The 23844-nt window shown below is 35.9% G+C and overlaps 2 protein-coding genes and 1 pseudogene across 2 annotated transcripts; all 3 read left to right on the forward strand.

The window, feature by feature from the left end:
- The first annotated feature begins 4600 nt into the window (after positions 1–4600).
- On the forward strand, positions 4601–5101 carry LOC107002069. The gene has a single exon (XM_015199991.1). It carries the CDS (start codon positions 4601–4603, stop codon positions 5099–5101), a length of 501 nt encoding a protein of 166 aa, XP_015055477.1.
- A 15841-nt stretch (positions 5102–20942) lies between these two features.
- LOC107018962 lies at positions 20943–21548 on the forward strand (annotated as a pseudogene).
- Positions 21549–21834: 286 nt separating this feature from the next.
- Positions 21835–22483, forward strand: LOC107018970. The gene is made up of 2 exons (XM_015219567.1): positions 21835–22175; positions 22243–22483. Exons 1-2 carry the CDS (start codon positions 21835–21837, stop codon positions 22481–22483), a joined length of 582 nt encoding a protein of 193 aa, XP_015075053.1.
- Positions 22484–23844: the final 1361 nt, after the last annotated feature.

Consider the following 23844-nt stretch of genomic DNA (forward strand, 5'->3'; position numbering starts at 1 on the left):
CGATCGCAATTACCTAGCTAATATGAAAAAAAAAGCCATCAAAATTTTTTAAGGAATATGCCATAAGATGGAGGGAGCAGGCGGCTAGAGTCAAACCGCCGATGAAAGACTATGAGTTAATTGATGTTTTTCTCCAGGCTCAAAAACCTGACTACTTTCATTATCTTCTCGCCGCAATGGGTAAGCCTTTCGCCGAAGCGATGAAGATCGGAGAAATGGTAGAGAATGGAATAAAGTCGGGTAAGATTGTGAGTCAAGCAGCCATTAGAGCTACCACACAAGCAATACAAAGTGGATCCGGTAATTTTACCAATTAAAAAAAGATGTAGGAAGGGTCCATGACGGCATCTGGATCAAGAGGTGTTCAAATGGGCATGAAGAATCCTTATGGTAAAGTCCAACAAGAACAATATAATTCTCCTCAGCATTATTACCCGTCCCAATATGCAGTTCTCAATACTCAGGCATATGTCCAGCCTCCTTCGCGCCATCAATGGCGGGGCCTGCCCCAAAAGTTTCTCGCCCCCAACAATAAAATTTCTTGGCGCCAAACAATCCACGTCCCCGGACAAACTATACGAGAGAACAAGGTCGAATAGAAAATTTTACCCCAATTGGGGAATCGTATTACGAAAATTAATACAATTGAGACTGGTTGAACCAGTCAATCCGTACGTTGTCAACCCAAATGCAAGAGGTTTTGATCCAACTGTTATATGCGAGTATCACGCCAACGCTCCAGGTCATAGCATAGAGAATTGTTGGACCCTAAAAAGAGTCATTTAGAAGTTAATCGAGGATAAGGTAATCGAGGTACGCAATGAGGAAGCACCGAATGTCACCATTAACCCACTCCCTGCTCATAATAATGAGTGTGTTGTGGGGATGGTTGACATTTTTGAAAATTATGAGCAAACTAGTAGAACAAAAGTGGAAAGCAAGGTTTCAAAAGAAGAGTCTAGTATGGTTTTAGAACCCATACAAAGGGCACCAATAATTGTTAAAGGTGCACGTTCGAATTTTGGGAACTCGAGGAAGCTAGTGTTGTATGTCCCTGAATGTATAAAAAGAGGAGACTTACCGTTGAATGGACCAAAATGCTACATTCCTGGTAAATTTTCAACGTTTGATCAAAATCAAGAAAATATGAAAGAGCCAGTTGTGATACAAATTGCAGCACAACTTCCGATCACAAACACCAAGGCCGTTCCGTGGAACTACAACAAAGTCGTCGTTACTCACAAGGGAAAGGAGATTGTCAAAGAAACAAATGAAACAAGAGGCTTAACTTGTTCGGGAAAATGTTATGCTCCGGAAGAATTAAAGAGGGACAAACAAATCAAAGAAAATTAGTTGCCGATGAAAAAACCAGTCACTGAGGAAGATGCTGAAGAGTTTTTGAAAAAGATGAAAGCTCAAGATTATTCTGTTATAGATTAGTTGAGGAAAACGCTTGCTCAAATCTCTTTATTGTCATTACTCATACATTCTAAAGAACATCGTGAAGTGTTGACTAGAATTTTGAATGAGGCATATATAAAAGAAAATATTACAGTAGGTCACTTGGAAAAGATGGTCAATCAAATTTTTGAGGTAAATAGAATCACTTTCACTGATGATGAATTACCCTTGGAAGGATCTGGACATAATCGGGCTCTACATTTGACCGTGAAATATGAAGAACACTGTGTGAAGAGAGTCATAGTCGATGGAGGATCAGGTGTAGACATATGCCCTCTTTCCACTCTACAAAGCTTGAAAATCAACACTGATAGGATTCGTACTAACAATGTTTGTGTACGGGCATTTGATGGTGCAAAACGGGATACTCTTGGTGAAATATACTTAATTGTTACAATTGGACCAACGGAGTTTGAAATTACTTTCCAAGTTATTGACATGGACACGTCTTACAATCTTGTTTTGGGTAGGCCATGGATCCACATGGCTAGAGCTGTGCCATCTACTCTACACCAAGTGGTCAAGTTTGAACATAACAAACAAGAAATCATTGTCCATGGTGAAGATGATCTCCCAATCACCCGAGATCCTTCAATACCATGAATTGAGGCTAAAAGAGGTTGTGAATCCCTTAACTATCATGCTTTGGATATAATAACGGTTAATTAGTTCTTAGAAGGAAATCCTATCATCCAACCTCGTCTGGCCGCTACTTCAGTCATGGTGGCGGCTCAAATGGTAAAAAACGGCTATGAACCCGGAAAGGGGTTAGGTTTGGGTTTCAATCCAACTAGATTTGATTAAAAATGGGCAAAAGATCGTAAAATAAATGCTTGGAATCTGTCGAAGACGATCCCTCATATTGCTCAATCTTTCATTAAATCTCGAGGTGAACCGTGTCCAGACTTAACAATCCAAAATGATGTGGATGAAATGTGTCAAGGTATCAAGGAAATGTTTTATGAGGTAAACATGACCCAGAGGGGTGAGGGCACTAGTCATATGGATGTGCAGTTTATCGGCCCGAATGTCCAACTCAATAACTGGAAAGCCACTCCTCTCCCTACAAAAACGAGTCATGGTAGTTTTGTTTTGCTGTTTTTTATTTTATTTTCTTGGATTATTCTCAGGGTTGTAATTCAAACATTCTAGTTGTTTCGCTTTATCGTTAACCCTTCTATCCTTTCCCATTCAATGCAATGAAGTTCTAGTCATCTTCTTTGTTCCTACTCTTTCTAATAGTTGCCATCTTATTTTCATTTCTGTTACGTTAACTTTAATAATATGACATCCATGCGGAGTTTACAATTAGATCCTAAAAAGTTGTCTGATCTCATAACAATGAATCCTAAGTCTAAGGAAATGATGAAGATGAAGCTGATGAAGAAATAAAAAGGGGTTTGGATCAATTTGAAAATAACCCTAAACCTAATTTAAGTGAAACAAAGGTGTTTAATTTGGAAACTCTCGAAGTAGTGAACGAAATAAACATAAGTATTCATGTTGATCGAAATATTTGAGACGACATAATTCAAGTTTTAATTGAATACAAAGATGTCTTCGCTTGGTCATACGATGACATGCCGTGGTTAAGTGCTGATTTGGTTGTTCACAAACTTCCCATACATCCTTATTTTCCACTTGTCCAGCAAAAGCAGAGAAAATTTAAGGAAGATATGAGTGATAAAATCAAAGAGGAAATCATGAAGCAACTGAATGCAAAAGTGATCAGGGTCGTCCAATACACTACTTGGTTGGCTAATGTTGTGCCAGTACCAAAAAAGGATGGAAAGATCAGAGTTTGTGTTGATTATCGAGATTTAAACAAAGCAAGTCCAAAAGACAATTTTCCACTACCCAACATTCACATCTTGGTTGACAATTATGCTAAACACGAGATTCAATCTTTCGTGGACTGCTACGCCGGATATCACCAAATTCTCATGGATGAAAAAGACGCAGAAAAAACTGCTTTCACTACCCCATGGGGTACATATTATTATAGGGTCATGCCATTTGGTCTAAAAAATGCAGGGGCAACCTACATGAGAGATATGACTACAATATTCCATGACATGATGCATAAAGAAGTTGAGGTATATGTTGATGATGTCATCATTAAGTCTAGAACGCAAATTGACCATGTGCGTGATCTAAGAAAATTTTTCGAAAGGTTGAGAAAGTACAATCTCAAGCTTAATCCGGCTAAATGTGCATTTGGAGTTCCATATGGCAAGCTTTTGGGTTTTATAGTTAGCCTAAGAGGCATTGAATTAGACCCCTCCAGGATAAAGTCCATTCGAGAATTTCCACCTCCAAAAAGAAGAACTGAAGTCATGAGTTTTCTGGGAAGTTTAAACTATATCAGCCGATTCATCGCTCAACTCACTATTACATGCGAGCCGATATTCAAGTTATTGAAAAAGGATGCTGCTATTAAATGGACAAGTGAGTGTCAAAAGGCTTTTGACAAAATTAAGGAATATTTAGCAAATCCTCCAGTACTGGTCCCCCCAGAGACTGGTAGGCCTTTTTTTTATACCTCTCGGTGACAGATAATTCCTTTGGTTGCGTTCTAGGACAACATGACGTCACGGGGAAAAAGGAACAAGCCATCTATTACTTGAGCAAAAAGATCACATCCTATGAGGCAAAGTACACTCTATTAGAAAAAACATGTTGTGCTTTAACTTGCGTCGCCCAAAAATTGAAGCACTATTTTTTTTCCTATACCACTTACCTCATATCTCGAAAGGATCCTCTGAAATATATTTTTCAAAAAGCCATGCCGACGGGTAGGTTGGCAAAATGGCAGATTTTGCTTACCGAATTTGATTTTGTGTATGTTACTCGCACCGCCATAAAAACACAAGCATTGGCCGATCATCTGGCAGAGAATCCGATTGATGATGAATACGAACCCTTAAAGACATACTTCCCTGATGAAGAGATCAACTCTATCGAGGAAGAAATTCCTGATAATGACCCCGTATGGAAATTATATTTTGATGGGGCTGTCAACAAAAACGGAGTAGGAATTAGGGCAGTTCTTATCTCACCAAACGGTTGTCATTATCCTGCCACAACACGACTTCGATTCTTTTCTACCAACAACACAACAGAATACGAAGCTTGCATCATGGGTTTTAATATGACAATAAATCTGGATGTACATGAGCTCTTAGTCTTGGGGGATTTTGACTTGCTCATTCGGCAAGCTCTAGGCGAATGGGAAACTCGAGACATTAAGCTCATACCGTACAAACAATGTTTAGAAGATCTCATCAAAAAGTTCAAGTCCATTGAATTTAGATATATTCCCAGGTTTCATAATGAATTGGCTGATGCTTTGGCCACCCTAACATCGATGCTTCCATACCCAAGTAATACCTACATTGACCTGTTGGAAATCCAAGTTAGGGATCAACATGGTTATTGCAATATCATTGCGGTAGAAGCAGATGGTGAGACTTGGTATCACGACATGAAACAATTTATAAAAGCTAGAGAATATCCACTGCATGGTGATAGAGATAAAAAAAGAACTATTAGGCGACTCACCAATGGGTTCCTCTTAAGTGGCGATATCTTATATAAAAGGACTCCGGATTTGAATTTATTACGATGTGTGAATAATTAAGAGGCGGAAACAAATATGAATGAGGTACACTCAGGGGTATGTGGCCCACACATGAATTGTTACATCCTAGCAAAAATGATTATTCGGGCAGGATACTTGGTTGACCATGGAGCGAGATTCCTTCCAATTTGTTCGCAAGTGCCATCAGTGCCAAATTCATAGCGACTTGATTCACTCACCCCCTTTAGAGTTGCATCCTATGTCTGCTCCATGGTCTTTTGTTACATGGGGAATAGACATTATTGGGTCAATAGAGATAAAAGCATGTAACGGTCATCGGTTTATTTTAGTTGCCATCGATTACTTTACCAAATGGGTGGAAGCTGTTACGTTCAAATCAGTTACCAAGAAAGCGGTGGTGGACTTCGTTCATTCCAACATCATATGTCATTTTGGCATACCAAAAATAATTATTACAGACAATGCAATGAATCTCAACAACCACTTGATGAAGGAAGTTTGTGAGCAATTTAAAATTGTTCATTCGTCATTCAACCCCTTATCGTCCCAAAGCAAATGGGGCTGTTGAAGCTGCGAATAAGAACATCAAGAAGATTCTTAGGAAAATGGTGCAAGGATCTACACAGTGGCATGAGAAATTACCCTTCGCTCTTATGGTATATCGCACGACTATTCGTACGTCAGTCGGTGCAACTCCTTACTTATTGGTTTACGGAACTAAGGTTTTCATACCCGCAGAAGTTGAAATCTCTTCTCTTTGAACCAGTGTTGAAGCAGAAATCGAGGATACAGAATGGCTTAAATCGAGGTTAGAACAATTAGCACAAATAGAAGAAAAATGATTGACATCAATTTGTTTTGGTCAATTATATCAGCAGAGGATGGCTCGGGCATAAAGTAAGAAAGTACGCCCAAGACGTGGGTCAACTTGTTGTGAAACGTATCCTTCCCCACCAAGACGAGGCCAAGGGAATGTTTTCTCCAAATTGGAATGGCCCTTATGTTATTAAGCAAGTGTTGTCAAAAGGAGCTTTGCAATTGGCGGATATGGAGGGAAAGGCAATTGACACGATTGTCAATGGAGATTTGATGAAGAGATACTACATTTAGAACTCCTTGTAATTTTTACGATGAGAAGATAAAAATGTATCCTCTTTTATCTCAAACACCATTGGTCTAGTGTTTTTTTTTAAAAAAAAAAAATTTAAAAAAAAATTTTAAAAAAAATTTTAAAAAAATACGAAAAGTTCATTGAACTACGTTTGACCTGATTCCTAAAAGGATACGTAGGCAGCCCTTCATTAGGGTTCGGTCTAATCACTCAATAAAAAGATAATCATGTTCTTCAGTTCTCTAATGGTTGAGACATTATGTAGGCGAACTATGGGAGAAAATGAAGAAGAGAGTGTTGTGAGTGAAAACCCTTACGGGCACTATAAGATGATGGTAAGTTGAGTGACAAAGATAAGAATTTCTTATTGGTGAAAAATCATGAAAGGCGCTACTAATCGGATGATGACATTTTGTCTTGACATGAGCGCAATCATGATAAAAGTCAAGGTTAGACTGAAAGGTGCAACATTGTTTCCTAAGATTCAGACAACTCGAAAAAGATCAAACGTTCGGTCTAATTGTATGTCATGTTTCAAAGTTATCACGTACTTTCAGATAAGATTCTTTTCGCTCATTTAAATATTTTCTTATTTATCTACTACTTCTAAAGACACAATTTTTCCTTCAAAACCCTTTCATTAGTGTCATTTCTGCTTGTGTTTCTTTGAGTTTTTATTTTTCTTTCTCAGCATCAACTCGTGTCAAGTGAGAAAATAAAATTAAATCCGCAAAATTGACTACGGTATTTCCAGTTGAATGTTGGGGACATGCACCATATTGGCTAGGGCTGTGAACCTATCGAGAAAATAAATATCATAAATCGATACCGTGTTAAATTAGATAAAGCAAAAGAGTTGCTTGGGAACGAATGAGCCACACAACATGCACAAAATGGTAATGAGTTAGAATGTCCACGAAAAGTGTTTAAAGGAAAGATAAGGACTGTTTTTAAAACATCTACAAGATATTCGCACAATCATCAATGGGATGAATCTTGCAAGCGGGGCGGATCTAGATGACAAGCTTTACAAGATACTCAAAGTCATGAACCAACCACCATGTAGGAAAATTAACAATACATTTCTTTGACTTAAAACAGGTATAAGGCAGAATCATGTAAATAGTTTGCGAGAGACAAACGCCGCGATAGTAAGTTCTTGGATCCTTACTTTTCACANTTTTCATGTCTTCACAGGGCACAATAACTCCTGGATTGCATATAGGGCACAATAACCCCTATCATTTTTTTTATTTCTTCACACGGCACAATAACCCCTGGATTGCATATAGGGCACAATAACCCCTATCATTTTTTTTGTGTCTTCACAGGGCACAATAACCACTGGTTGCATATAGGGCACAATAACCCCTATCCTGTTTTTCATGTCTTCACAGGGCACAATAACCCCTGGATTGCATATAGGGAACAATAACACCTATCATTTTTTTAATGTCTTCACAGGGCACAATAACCCCTGGTTGCATATAGGGCACAATAACCCCTATTTTATTTTTCATGTCTTTAGAGGACATAGTAACCCCTTGATTGCATAAAAGGCACAATAACCCCTATCATTTTTCTTCACATGGCACAATAACCCCTGGTTGCATATAGGGCACAATAACCCCTATCATTTTTTTGCATGTCTTCACAGGGCACAATAACCCCTGTATTTCATATAGGGCACAATAACCCCTTTCATTTTTTTTGTGTCTTCACAGGTCACAATAACCCCTGGTTGCATATAGGGCACAATAACCCCTATTATATATTTTCATGTCTTCACATGGCACAATAACCCCTGGTTGCATATAGGGCACAATAAACCCTATCTTATTTTTTTAAATGTCTTCACAGGGCACGATAACCCCTAGTTGCATATAGGGCACAATAACCCCTATTTTACTTTTCATGTCTTCACAGGGCACAATAACCCTTGGTTGCATATAGGGCACAATAACCCCTATCCTATGTTTTCATGTTTTCACAGGGCACAATAACCCTTGGTTGCATGTAGGCATAATAATCCCTGGTTGCACATAGGGCACAATAACCCCTATTCTATTTTTCAGGTTTTCACAGGGTACAATAACGCCTGATTGCATATAAGACATAATAACCCCTATCCTATATTTTCATGTCTTCACAGGGCACAATAACCCCTGGTTTCATATAGGATACAATAACCCCATTCTAGGTTTTCATGTCTTCATAAGGCACAATAACCCCTTGTTGCATATAGGACACAATAACCCCTATCCTATTTTTCATGTTTTCACAGGGCACAATAACCACTGGATTGAATATAGGGCACAATAACCCCTATCGTTTTTTTTATGCCTTCACAGGGCACAATAACCCCTGGTTGCATATAGGGCACAATAACCCCCATCCTATTTTTCATGTCTTCACAGGGCACAATAACCCCTGGTTGCATATAGGGCACAATAACCCCTATCATTTTATTTTTTTGTCTTCACAGGGCACAATAACCCTTGGTTGCATATAGGGCACAATAACCCCTATCCTATTTTTCATGTCTTCACCGCCACAATAACCCCTGGATTGTATATAGGGCACAATAACCCCTATCATTTTTTTTATGTCTTCACAGGGCACAATAACCCCTGATTGCATATAGAACACAATAACCCCTATTTTATTTTCCATGTCTTAAGAGGGCACAATAACTCTTTGATTACATATAGGGCACAATAACCCCTATCATTTTTCTTCACAGGGCACTATAATCCCATGTTGCATATAGGGCACAATAACCCCTATTTTGTTTTTCATGTCTTCATAGGGCACAATAACCCCTGGGTTGCATATAGGGCACAATAACCCCTACTTTATTTTTCATGTCTTCACAGGGCACAATAACTCCCGATTGCAATTTGGGTACAAAACTCCCTTTTGTCTTTTTTTTTTACATTTAATAATAGTCTACAAAAACATTATTTTTATTATTACTATAGACTTTTAGAGCTTTCATCAATAACTAACAAAATTTCCTAGTGCAAACTAGGCAGAAAATTTTATTTTGTGAGCAGGTTTCTACATAGTACACAAACAAATTTGCATTTCAAAAATAAAAGAATTCATCCTTTCAAGAAAATAAGTTTTCAAGAATATCATGCGGAAGAACGTGGTAGCTGAAGTCAAGTCATGAACTTTCAAGTCTTAAACATAAATGTCCAGAGCAAAGTTCGGAATCGATGAATCTACCAAAGAGGCTGAAGCGATATCTGAGAATTCAAAATGAAGGCGTAACACTATCGGAGTAATAGGATTTCATATCTTTCCTTCTGAATTTTTTTTATGTAATAGCTGGAGCTATGAACCGGAATCTCGACAAAACCTCACTCGACTACCTAATTCATTGGAACTACGCCTGACTCCTTATCATCAACTTAGGATAGGTAGTTTTTAAAAAGTTAGGACACAGTCAAACATATTCTCTATTATAAATTTTTCATATTTTTGCCATAAATATTTCAGTAAAAAATTAGTCACATTGTTCACGTCTTTGCATGAAAATTCTTCATGTTTCAAGCAAAGAGGGGCATACTATGAACACCTAATTTTTTTACCAAAACATAATATATTTTACACCAATTTAAAAAGGGTTATATTTAAAATAAAATAAAATAGTAATAATAAATTGTAAATTAATAAAAATTTTATAAGATCAATTATAGTTTAATAAAAACAATTGATAAATTGTATTTGGAAATTTAAGTTATTTGTTAATTATCTAGTCTAAAAAATAATAATAATATAGAAAATATTATGAAAAAGCATAGAAAAAGAAAATAAAAGAGGAGTCCTAAATATTTCAAATTTGTTTTTTACCTTATCCTAATTATTCCCAACTTGCTAACTTATTTTCCTAAAAAATCTCACCCCATTTATTTTTTTCCCTTTTGGACGTTTTTTTTTTAAAAGTTCACACATTTTTATTTATTTATTTTTATTTGGTTAATGTGCTATTATTATTATTATTTATTTATTTTATATTCTTATCTCAACCCCAATTTTCTCAACTAATTTTTAAATTTAATCCTAATCATGCTACACTACGTTTCTTAAAATTAGCACCAGATTCTTACCCAAAAAATATAATATAACCCCACGTTCAGTTGAAAAAAATATACAGAAAGATATAGAGAACACACAGAGACAGATTGAAATACAGAAAGAGAAAAAAAAGCAAAGAGAAGAAAACTGAGTTATTCTTTTGAGAATTAGGTTAGAGTTAGAGGTTTTCCTCTTGGTTCCAAATTCGTGGATAACAACTTGTTTTTGTGGTATAAAATTTCGCAGTAAGGTAATTATAAATTCTCACGTGATTTAAATAATATTACTTGTATGAAAAATTTGATTCCAATAATATGAAATTCTTCAAATCGCATGTATCATATTTATTATTGTTACATTATTATTATTGTTATTATTATGCTTTTTAGATACACTTTGTAACTTATATCTCTTCATGATATTGAATTGATAAACTTGAATAGATTCGTATATTTTTCCGTTTAGTTTTTCACTTTAGAAGATTTTGTTAAATTTATTGTTGACTTGTTAGATTAGGATATAAAAATAATTATTAACTGATTTTTTTAAAAAAATATCAAAGAAGAATTGTTAATTAAAAAGAGAAATAAATTTCATCTAGAGATTCATGGTGTGATAATTACTATTAATAAATATAATTTTTAAAAAAAGAAGTAAAATTTGAGAAATTATATAAGAGAACAAAAGAATAAAAAAAAAACAAGAAAGCAAAAAAAATAACAACGAAAGAAACCAAAAAAAAACAGATTTTTTTTAAAAAAAAAACCAAAAAAGAAAATAAAAAAAGGGAAAAAAAGAAACTAAAAAAAAAGAATAAAAAGTGAAAAAAAGATCGAAAAAAATGAGAAGAAAAAAGTGGAATAAAAAAAATTATAAAAATATATAATTATTAAAGAAAGGATAAAAATAAAAAAAATATATAAAAAAAGATTTAAAATAAACTTTCTACAAGAAAGTAAAATAAATATTATAAAATAAAAATAAAAAAAAATGGAAAAAAAATAAATAAATATTACTTTATTGTAAAATTTGAGAAGATAGAAATGTAATAAAATAATATACTAAAAAAAACAGAGCTAATTACAAAAAGAGAAAAAAAAAAACTCTAAGAAAAGAGAAACAAAATGTTGTTGAAAAATATATATAAAAAAATTTAAAAAGGGTAACTAAAAAACGTGCAAAAGGAAAAAGAGAAAAAAAAACTAAAATAAAAGAAAAATCTTTTTTTTAAAGAAATTATCTTAATCTATTTAGATTTTTTTTGCTAAATTAATTATAAATTTCATAAAATTTACCTCTTATTTTAGATCTTATTTTTTTCTTAAAAAAATACAATTCTAAATTAACTTGAACTCTAAAAAATCTTTTTCCTAAACAAATTCTAATNAGTTAAATAATATAATATTCAAAATTAAGTCTAGTCATATCAAAGTCAATGAAACGACCGTGCCAGAACCACGGGACTCGAGGGGTGCCTAATACCTTCTCCTCGGTCAACAAAATTCCTTACCCGAATTTCTAGTTCGCACACCAATAAAAATAGAGTCAAATTTCCTTTTGATTAGGGATTTAAATAAGGTGACTTGGAACACCAAAACTCAATTCCAAGTGGCGACTCTGAATAATAATTATCCCTTTTCAAATTGTCACTCTAATTGAAAAAACTCTTTTCTTTCAAAACAAATAAAAATCAAAACTATTGAGAGAAAAAAAGGGGCGTGATAGATGGCGACTCCGCTGGGGATCACTAACTAGAATTCGAGCTTTTAAATGATGATTTATGTATGACTATGATTTATATATTTACTATTTTGGATATTGTATTTATTTAACTTAATATGCTAATTGTTTATTTATATAATGTTTTGATAATATTTGAATTGGATTATAACTGTCTTCTCTCACGAATCATTCTGAGTCTTATATTATAATAATATGGGAATTGCAAATGCGCACCCCGCTTCTATCAAGATAGACAGTGGATCTTCGATCCATGGTGAAGGACTTTCTGTTAAATATGTATAGGATGGGAGCATCCACGCACGAAGCCGGAAAGTGCTGCTACCGGTACGTTGCTACTTCCTGACTCAAGTTGTCCGCTCCTTTTACAGCCAGTCTAGATATCTTTTCTCCACAAGTTAAACCTTAGTAGAATTGAAACTTTCAGACATGATATCCTTACTAGGTTTCGATTTATTTGAATCATGTGCATGTAACTTAGCGAGATATGGCATAAGGGGCCCAATCTGACTAGGACGAGTACCTTTTCGTGAGACCATCATGTGCATTTTTGGTGTTACTTTTTGCATCATGTGAAGACTGTAACAAAATGTTGACCGGCTTTAGGATAATCGACTAAAGAAATAAATATCTATTTTCTACCCATTTTCAACCAATTTTTTCAAAATAAACAAATTAATACACATATATATACATACACACCTAATCCTCAATTTTATTTTCGCTTTTATTAAAAAATACATAAATAATAAATATAATAATATTAATAATATATGTATATATGTCTTTTGAATTGTACATATACACATTCTTTTATTTTTTCTTCTCTTTTTTTTTTTATCAAAATTGTCTCTTTATCTGGTCATTTTTTTCAAAAACAACCTGAATCAATGACCACTTTAGACAATCCGAATCATTTTTATTTTTATTTTTTTAACTACTCCAATAAATAATTTTGAATTATCAAAATTTCACAAGTAAATTTGATTTTAAAAATTCCGATTTTCTTTTTCTCAACCAGGTAATCATGAAATCTATGAGGTGTGATAAAAGACCAAGGGATGAACTAGTCGAAATGGACAATGATCCACCAAAGTTTATGATCACATATAAAAACCCCACAATTACTAATGGATTGGTGGAACGATATACATGAATTTAGGCGGATTGAGATATTCAAACATCTTGGTTTCCTTACAGATATTTTGAGATTTATTCCTGACAGAGGTTTGATCGAGGCTTTGAATCCATTTTGGGATTCCACAAATAATGTGTTTCGATTTAGTGATTTTGAGTTGATGCATACGTTAGAAGAATTGGGTGGTTTCACAGGCTCAGGCTGGGATCTTCGAACTAAAACACTGATAGCCCCTAGGAGTGTCAGCAAAGGTAAATTTCTAGAAAAAATGTACATCATCCATCCTCATAAGGAGTGTTTTGATAATGGGTTGGTTTCTTTGGAATTCTTGTAATCAAGATATGGAAAGAAGGAAGGATTTTCAAGCTATGGGAAAAACTTAAAAATGGACAACACCTCCCTACTTAGGAAAAACATAGACAAGAAGCATTCCTGGTAGCATTCTTGGGAGCTATGGTTTTTCCAAGGAAGGATAAAAAAAATCGATATTAGTCTGTCAGGAATAGTCACTGTTATGATAAATAAAAGAAAATCCACTATATTGCCGATGATGTTGACTGATATTTATCGTGCTTTGACTAAATATAGAGAGGGGGGAGATTGTTTTGAAGGTTGTAGCATTTTATTGCAAATGTTATTTTTAGAGCACCTATATCGCCATCGTTTTGCGACAGATTTAAAATACGATTGGACGAATTATATTTTGAGCCACCCAGAAAGGTGAAAGAATTAGGAGACAAATTGCCAAAAGGTGTCAAAGCATGGAGACATTATCTTCTTAAATTGACGGCATCTAAAATTACATGGAACTATCATTATTTTCCTGCTAGTGAGGTAATTGTTATGTCTTCCTATCATCCATTCTTCGTTCTGACGGGCCTTTGTGGGTTCCAACCATACACACCTCTCCGAGTTCTACGCCAACAAGGACAAAAACAAATTTTACCTAAAACCGAGGATACGCAGAATTTTGTGTGGTAGGTAGCATTTGAAGATCGAGATCGAGAATCAGAAGCTCAAAAGATTTGGGGTGGTAGTCGAACTTTAAGTTCAAAATCTATGGTTGATGATCGTGTTGAAGGAGAAGTTGACCCCTTATACCTCCATTGGTTCTTTGATCAAGCCCCTCTCAAAATAATGCCCGAAGGATCAGCGCGAGAAATCATAAATCGAGAAGAGGAAATTGAAGTAAGAATCAAGCAGGCCCGACTTGAGGTGGAAAGAAATTATAGGTCTACTTTAGATATCCTAAGGAATGACCTAACAAATGTTAAAGAAGAGTTGGCTCGACGTGATGCAATATTCGAGGAAAGAGTTACATTGATTGAAAAAAGGGTTGAAAAGAACCATCTATCTACTATTCGAACCCTACATGAAAATTTGGGCATTGTTACAGGTGCTATGAAGCAACAAGAGGCAGAATATAAGAAAGAAAAGAGCCTCTTAATACATGCGCAAGCTAGGTTACAAAATCAATTAAAAACCTCTATGGGACGAGAAAGGGACATCGCAAACCATTTCACATTGTACCAAGAAGAATTGGCGACTGAAAGAAATCAATGGATGAAAGAGCGTGAAGAATTTCATAACCAAATTGAAGAGCTTCAAGCACATGAAGAGCATCTGAGTGATGCAGTTGTCACTACTGAAGAATGGTTGCAGAATTATCATGAGAATATGGACGAGGCGAAAGGACAAGTGCTTCAGTTGAGAGAGAGCTTGATTGATGTTTATGGTGGTCATCTCTATCGAAGTGATGAGATCCTGGGTCGAGCATTTGCCCCATATCTGCCGAAATCTTTGTTCAAGGTCTACTCTAGCCTAGGGGGCAATTGATGATCAAGAAATGTCGGAGATGGATTTTTTTTATTATTATTATTTTTTTCTTTTTAGTTCGTCATTTTTTTTTTATCTTAAGTACTTTGATGTTTTTATTTTGGTCATTTTGATATGAATGGTATTTTCATTTTAAAGTTAAACAAATGTTGTATTTTTCTTTTGAAAGAAATTTATCCACAGGAACTACGTAATGATATGATTCATGTTCAAACATGATACGTAGGCAACCTTTAATAGGTTCGATCAAAATGCATTCAAATTATTCAAGTAAGTAAAGTAGGGGAGCATATGACATAAGCAAGTCGTCCAAAGCCGGGATGAAACATAAAAGTCTTCCAAAACACATTATAGACATATGAAAATATAGGTGCATAACATACAACGTGAATTTAATATCCTCAATATGTTGAATCCTAACACATGTTTTTTAATAGATATGAGATTTTAGAGAGTTTAAAAGGTGGCTGTTTGTGAGGAGAGCCGGCATCTCATCAATATAACACAAGATCAAAAGGGAAAGAAAAAATGACACTAAAGACGGAACAGAGTCGGAAAATGAAGATGCACAAACCTAAATGGTTGCGCAAGAATCGGTACCTATAGAAGAGGTGAAAATGTTATGACAACAGATGACCGAAATGTACAAAGCTTGGATGAATGGGCAACCTCCTCCGCCTTCAATTCGAGAAAATTTGAATGCGAATACGCCATTCCCTATCCAAGTCTCAACAAGTGACCCGGTTTATCCACCTGGGTTTGGACCCTACATTAACACATCTAATACTGCCGGAACTTCCTCAGTAAACCCGTTAAAACCATCAATGATGAATAATCCACTTTTCATGCCTACTGTCAAAACTAATACAATTCCTCAACCGACACTGATACAAAAATCCAATGATGACCCTATACTCAAAGATCTATATGGCCAAGGTCATGCCCCTAAATTAACTTTCAATGTTCCTAACTCTTACCACCACCAATACAGTTCTCCCGTTGAAGTTGAGAAAAAACATTAAGAATAAGGTACATGAGGGAAATTGCAAGGAAAATGTGGAGTTTGGAACAATACATAAGGAATATGCAAGGTCTGGGAGGACACAAAAGTGTCTCATTTAAGGACTTATGCATGTTTCCATACGTTCACTTGCCTCTAGGGTTCAAAACTCCAATGTTTGATAAATATAATGGTCATGGCGATCCAGTGGCTCATTTGAGAAGATTCTGTAATCAGTTGAGAGGAGCCGGAGGAAAAGAAGAACTTCTTATGGCTTACTTTGGAGAGAGTTTAACGGGCGTAGCATCAGAATGGTTTATCAATCAGGACATTTCTCATTGGCACGTTTGGGATGATATGGCACAAGATTTTGCCCAACAATTTCAATACAGTATCAATATTATTCCCGATCGCAATTCCCTAGCTAATATGATAAAAAAAAAGCCATCAGAAAGTTTTAGGGAATATGTCATAAGATGGAGGGAGCAATGGGCAAGAATTTCGCCGAAGCGATTAAGATCGGAGAAATGGTAGAGAATGGCATAAAGTCGGGTAAGATTGTGAGTCAAGAAGCCATTAGATCTACCACACAAGCAATACAAAGTGGATCCGGTAATTTTACCAATCGAAAAAAGAAGGAGGAAGGGTCCATGACGGCATCTGGATCAAGAGGTGTTCAAATGGGCATGAACAATCCTTATGGTCAAGTCCAACAAGTATAATATAAGTCTCCTCAGCATTATTTCCCGTGCCAATATGCAGTTCTCAATACTCAGGCATATGTCCGGCCTCCTTCACGCCAAAAATAGCGGGGACCTGCCCCACAAGTTTCTCGCCCCCAACAACAATATTTCCAGGTGCCGTACAATCCACGTCCCCGGATAAACTATATGAGAGAACAAGGTTAAAAAGAAAATTTTACCCCAATTGGGGAATCGTATACGAGTTTGTTACGGAAATTAATACAATTGAGACTGGTTGAACATGTCAATCCGTACGTTGTCAATCCAAATGCAAGAGGTTTTGATCCAACTATTATATGTGAGTATCACGCCAACGCTCCAGGTCATAGCATAGAGAATTGTTGGACCCTAAAAAGAGTCATTGAGAATTTAATCGAGGATAAGCTAATCGAGGTACGCAATGAGGAAGCACCGAATGTCACCAATAACCCACTCCCTGCTCATAATAATGAGCGTGTTGTGGGGATGGTTGACATTTTTGAAGATTATGAGCAAACAAGTAGAACAAAAGTGGAAGGCAAGGTTTCAGACGAAGAGTCTAGTATGGTTTTAGAAACCATACAAAGGGCACCGATAATTGTTAAAGGTACACGTTTGAATTATGGGAACTCGAGGAAGCTAGTGTTGTATGTCCTTGATCTATAAAAAGAGAAGACGTACCGTTGAATGGACCAAAATGCTACATTCCTGGTAAATTTTCAACGTTTGATCAAAATCAAGAAAGTTTGAAAGAGCGAGTTGTGATACAAATTGCAGCACAACTTCCGATCACAAACACCAAGGCCATTCCGTGGAACTACAAAAACGTCGTCGTTTCTCACAAGGGAAAGGAGATTATCGAAGAAACAAATGAAACAAGAGGCTTAACTCGTTCCGGAAGATGTTATGCTCCGGAAGGATTAAAGAGGGACAAACAAATCAAAGAAAATCAGTTGCCGAGGAAAAAACCAGTCACTGAGGAAGATGCTGAAGAGTTTCTGAAAAAGATGAAAGCTCAAGATTATTCTGTTATAGATCAGTTGAGGAAAACGCCTGCTCAAATCTCTTTATTGTCATTACTCATACATTCTAAAGAACATCGTGAAGTGTTGACCAAAATTTTGAATGAGGCACATATATCAGAAAATATTACAGTAGGTCACTTGGAAAAGATGGATAATCAAATTTTGGAGGTAAATAGAATCACTTTCACTGATGATGAATTACCCTTGTAAGGATCTGGACATAATAGGGCTCTACATTTAACCGTGAAATGTGAAGAACACTATGTGAAGAAAGTCATGGTCGATGGAGGATCAGGTGTAGACATATGCCCTCTTTCAACTCTAAAAAGGTTGAAAATCAACACTGATAGGATTCGTACTAACAATGTTTGTGTACGGGCATTTGATGGTGCAAACGGGATACTCTTGGTGAAATAAATTTAATTGTTACAATTGGACCAGCGGAGTTTGGAATCACTTTCCAAGTTATAGACATGGACACGTCTTACAATCTTCTTTTGGGTAGGCCATGGATGCACATGGCTAGAGCTGTGCCATCTACTCTACACCAAGTGGTCAAGTTTGAACATGAAATACAAGAAATCATTGTCCATGGTGAAGATGATCTCCCAATCACCCGAGATCCTTCAATACCATGCATTGAGGCTAAAATAGGTTGTGAATCCCTCAACTATCAGGCTTTGGAGATAATAACGGTTAATCAGTTCTTAGAAGGAAATCCTATCCTCCAACCTCGTCTGTCCTCTACTTCAGTGATGGTGGTGGCTCAAATGGTACAAAACGGCTATGAACCCGGAAAGGGGTTAGGTTTGTCGTTGCAAGGAATTGTGAATCCTATCAGTCCAATGGGTAATCAAGATACATTCATTTTGGGTTACAATCCAGCTAGATTTGATAGAAAATGGGCAAAAGATCGTAAAAGAAATGCTTGGAATCTGTCAAAGCCGATCCCCTATATTGCTCAATCTTTCATTAAATCTCGAGGTGAATTGTGTCCATACTTATCAATCAAAAATGATGTGGATGAAATGTGTCAAGGAATAAAGGAAATGTTGAGGTAAACATGACTAAGAGGGGTGAGGGCACTAGTCATATGGATGTGCAGTTTATCGGCCCGAATGTCCAACTCAATAACTTGAAAGCCACTCCTCTCCGTACAAAAAAGGAGTCATGGTAGTGTTGTTTTGCTGATTTTTATTTTATTTTCTTGGATTATTCTCAGGGTTCTAATTCAAACATTCTAGTTGTTTCGCTTTATTGCTAACCCTTCTATCATTTCCCATTCAATGCGATGAAGTTCTAGTCATCTTCTTTGTTCCTACTCTTTCTAATATTTGCCATCTTATTTTCATTTTAGTTACGTTAACTTTAATAATATGACATGCATGCGGAGTTTACAATTAGATCCTAAAAAGTTGTCTGATCTCATAACAATGAATCCTAAGTCTAAGGATTATGATGAAGATGAAGCTGATGAAGAAATAAAAAAGGGTTTGGATCAATTTGAAAATAAGCTTAAACCTAATTTAAGTGAAACAGAGGTGTTTAATTTGGGAACTCCCGAATAAGTGAAAGAAATAAAGATAAGTATTCATGTCGATCGAAATATTAGAGACGACATAATTCAATTTTTAATTGAATACAAAGATGTCTTTGCTTGGTCATACGATGACATGCCGGGGTTAAGTGCTGATTTGGTAGTTCACTAACTTCCCATACATCCTGATTTTCCACCTGTCAGCAAAAACAGAGAAAATTTAAAACAAATATGAGAGATAAAATCAAAGAGGAAATCATGAAGCAACTAAATGCAAAAGTGATCAGGGTCGTCGAATACACTACTTGGTTGACTAATGTTGTGCCAATACCAAAAAAGGATGAAAAGATCAGAGTTTGTGTTGATTATCGAGATTTAAACAAAGCAAGTCCAAAAGACAATTTTCCACTACCCAACATTCATATCTTGGTTGACAATTGTGCTAAACACGAGATTCAATCTTTCGTGGACAGCTACGCCGGATATCACAAAATTCTCATGGATGAAAAAGACTCAGAAAAAACTGCTTACACTACCCCGTTGGGTACATATTGTTATAGGGTCATGCCATTTGGTCAAAAAAATGCAGGGGCAACCTACATGAGAGCTATGACTACAATATTCCATTAAATGATGCATAAAGAAGTTGAGGTATATGTCGATGATGTCATCATTAAGTCTAGAACGCAAATTGACCATGTGTGTGATCTAAGAAATTTTTTCGAAAGGTTAAGAAAGTACAATCTCAAGCTTAATCCGGCTAAATGTGCATTTGGAGTTCCATCTGGAAAGCTTTTAGGTTTTATAGTTAGCCGAAGAGGCATTGAATTAGACCCCTACAAGATAAAGACCATTCGAGAATTGCCACCTCCAAAAACCAGAACTAAAGTCATGAGTTTTCTGGGAAGTTTAAACTATATCAGCTAATTCATTGCTCAACTCACTACTACATGCGAGCCGATACTCAAGTTATTTAAAAAGGATGCTGCTATTAAATGGACAAGTGAGTGTCAAAAGGCTTTTGACAAAATTAAGGAATATTTAGCAAATCCTCTGGTACTGGTCCCCTGGTAGGCCTTTGTTTTTATACCTCTCGGTGATGGATAATTCCTTTTGTTGCGTTCTAGGACAACATGACGTCACGGGGAAAAAGGAATAAGCCATCTATTACTTGAGCAAAAAGTTCTCATCCTATGAGGCAAAGTACACTTTATTAGAAAAAACATGTTGTGCTTTAACTTGGGTCACCCAAAAATTGAAGCACTATTTTTTGTCCTACACCACTTACCTTATATCTCGAATGGATCCTCTGAAATATATTTTTCAAAAAGCCATGCCGATAGGTAGGTCGGCAAAATGGCAGATTTTGCTTACCGAATTTGATTTTGTGTATGTTACTCGCACCGCCATGAAAACATATGCGTTAGCCGATCATCTGGCAGAGAATCCGATTGATGATGAATACGAACCCTTAAAGACATACTTCCCTGATGAAGACATCAACTCTATCGAGGAAGAAATTCGTGATAATGACCCCCGTATGGAAATTATATTTTGATGGGGCTGTCAACAAAAACGGAGTGGGAATTGCGGCAGTTCTTACCTCACCAAACAGTTGTCATTATCCTTCCACAGCACGACTTCGATTCTTTTCTACCAACAACACAACAGAATACGAAGCTTGCATCATGGGTTTGAATATGGCAATAAATCTGGATGTACATGAGCTCTTAGTCTTGGGGGATTCCGACTTGATCATTCGACAAGCTCCAAGCGAATAGGAAACTCGAGACATTAAGCTCATACTTCACAAAAAATGTTTAGAAGATCTCATCAAAAAGTTCAAGTCCATTGAATTTAGATATATTCCCAGGTTTCACAATGAGTTGGCTGAGGCTTTGGCAACCCTAGCATCGATGCTTCCATATCCAGGTAATACCTACATTGACCCGTTGGAAATCCAAGTTAGGGATCAACAAGGTTATTGCAATATAATTGCGGTAGAGGCAGATGGTGAGCCTTGGTATCACGACATCAAACAATTTATAAAAGCTAGAGAATATCCACTGCATGCTGATAGAGATCAAAAAAGAACTATTAGGCGACTCTCCAATGCGTTCCTCTTAAGTGGCGATATCTTATATAAAAGGACTCCGGATTTGAATTTATTACGATGTGTGAATAATCAAGAGGCGGAAACAATTATGAATGAGGTACACTCAGGGGTATGTGGCCCACACATGAATGGTTACGTCCTAGTAAAAAAGATTATTCGGGCAGGATACTATGGTTGACCATGGAGCGAGATTGCTTCCAATTTATTCGCAAGTGCCATCAGTGACAAATTCATAGCAAACTTGATTCACTCACCCTTTTGGATTTACATCCTATGTCTGCTCCATGGCCTTTTGTTACATGGGGAATAGACGTTATTCGGCCAATAGATCCAAAAGCATCTAACGGTCATCGGTTTATTTTAGTTGCCATCGATTACTTTACCAAATGGATAGAGGATGTCACGTTCATTCCAACATCATATGTCATTTTGGCATACCAAAAATTATTATTACAGACAATGCAATGAATCTGAACAGCCACTTGATGAAGGAAGTTTGTGAGCAATTTAAAATTGTTCATCGTCATTCAACCCCTTATCGTTCCAAAGCAAATGGGGCTGTTGAAGCTGCGAATAATAACATCAAGAAGATTATTAGGAAAATGGTGCAAGGATCTAGACAGTGGCATAAGAAATTACCCTTCGCTCTTATGGGATATCGCACGAATGTTCGTACGTCAGTCGGTGCATCTCCTTACTTATTGGTTTACGGAACTGAGGCTGTCATACCCGCAGAAGTTGAAATCCCTTCTCTTCGAAACATTGTTGAAGCAGAAATCGAGGATACAGAATGGGTTAAATCGATGTTAGAACAATTAGCACTGATAAAAGAAAAACGATTGACATCAATTTGTTTTGGTCAATTATATCAGAAGAGGATGGATCGGGCATATAATAAGAGTACGCCCAGGAAATTTTGAAGTGGGTCAACTTGTTTTGAAACGTATCCTTCCCCACCAAGACGAGGCCAAGGGAAATTTTGCTCCGAATTGGCAAGGCCCTTATGTTATTAAGCAAGTGTTATCCAAAGGAGCTTTGAAATTGGCGGATATGGAGGGAAAGGCAATTGACACGATTGTCAATGCAGATTCGATCAAGAGATACTACATTTAGCACTCTTGTCATTTTTATGATGAGAAGATAAAAATGTATCCTCTTTTATCTCAAACACCACTGTTTCGGTTTTTTTTTAAAAAAAAATTAAAAAAAAATTAAAAAAAATTTAAAAAGAAAAAAAACAAAAAAAAACACGAAAAGTTCATTGAACTACATTTGACCTGATTCTCAAAAGGATACATAGGCAGCCCTTCATTAGGGTTCGGTCTAATCACTCAATAAAAAGATAATCATGTTCTTCAGTTCTCTAAAGGTTGAGACATTATGTAGGCGAACTATGGGAGAAAATGAAGAAGAGAGTGTTGTGAGTGAAAACCCTTACGGGCACTATAAGACGATGGTTAGTTGAGTGAAAAAGATTAAAATGACTTATTGGTGAAAAATCATGAAAGGCGCTACTAATCAAATGATGACATTTTTTCTTGACATGAGCGCAATCATGATAAAAGTCAAGGTTAGACTGAAAGGTGCAACATTGTTTCCTGAGATTCAGACAACTCGAAAAAGATCAAAGGTTCGGTCCAATTACATGTCATGTTTCAAAGTTGTCACGTACTAAGATTCTTTTCGCTCATTTAAACATTTTCTTATTTATCTACTACTTCTAAAGACACAATTTTTCCTTCATAACCCTTTCATTAGTGTCATTTGTACTTGTGTTTCTTTGATTTTTTATTTTTCTTTCTCAGCATCAACTCGTGTCAAGTGAGAAAATAAAATTAAATTCGCAAAATTGACTACGGTATTTCCAGTTGAATGTTAGGGAGATTCACCATATTGGCTAGGGCTGTGAACCTATCGAGAAAATAAATATCATAAATCGATACCGTGTGAAATTAGATAAAGCAAAAGAGTTGCTTGGAAACGAATGAGCCACACACCATGCACAAAATGGTAATGAGTTAGAATGTCCATGAAAAGTATTTCAAGGAAAGATAAGGACTGTTTTAAAACATCTACAAGATATTCGCAGAATCATCAATGAGATGAATCTTCCAAGCGGGGCGGATCCAGAATTCAAGCTTTTCAAGATACTCAAAGTCCTGAACCAACCACAATGTAGGAAAATTAACTATACATTTCTTTGACTTAAAACAGTTATAAGGCAGAATCATGTAAATAGTTTGCGGGAGACAAACGCCGCGATGGTATGTTCTTGGATCCTTACTTTTCATATAATATGCGTGATAAAATAATGATAACAATAAAAATGATTTTTAATTGAATCTGGGGCATTTTATTTTATTTTTAGTTTGTTCAATGTACAAATAAAAATAAAATAAAATAACGATGAATAATAATATTAATAATGATAATAATATAAGTGAAAAGAAGATATATATATATATATATATATA

Source organism: Solanum pennellii, chromosome 1, assembly GCF_001406875.1.
Source record: "Solanum pennellii chromosome 1, SPENNV200".
Taxonomy (NCBI): domain Eukaryota; kingdom Viridiplantae; phylum Streptophyta; class Magnoliopsida; order Solanales; family Solanaceae; genus Solanum; species Solanum pennellii.

Bases quoted from the DNA above. Each gene is read 5' to 3' on its own strand.
- LOC107002069 (XM_015199991.1), top strand. From the start codon at position 4,601: ATGGGTTTTAATATGACAATAAATCTGGATGTACATGAGCTCTTAGTC.
- LOC107018970 (XM_015219567.1), top strand. From the start codon at position 21,835: ATGAATCTGAACAGCCACTTGATGAAGGAAGTTTGTGAGCAATTTAAA. The intron at 22,176-22,242 runs GTTAGAACAATT...CAATTATATCAG, and splicing joins ACAGAATGGGTTAAATCGAT to AAGAGGATGGATCGGGCATA.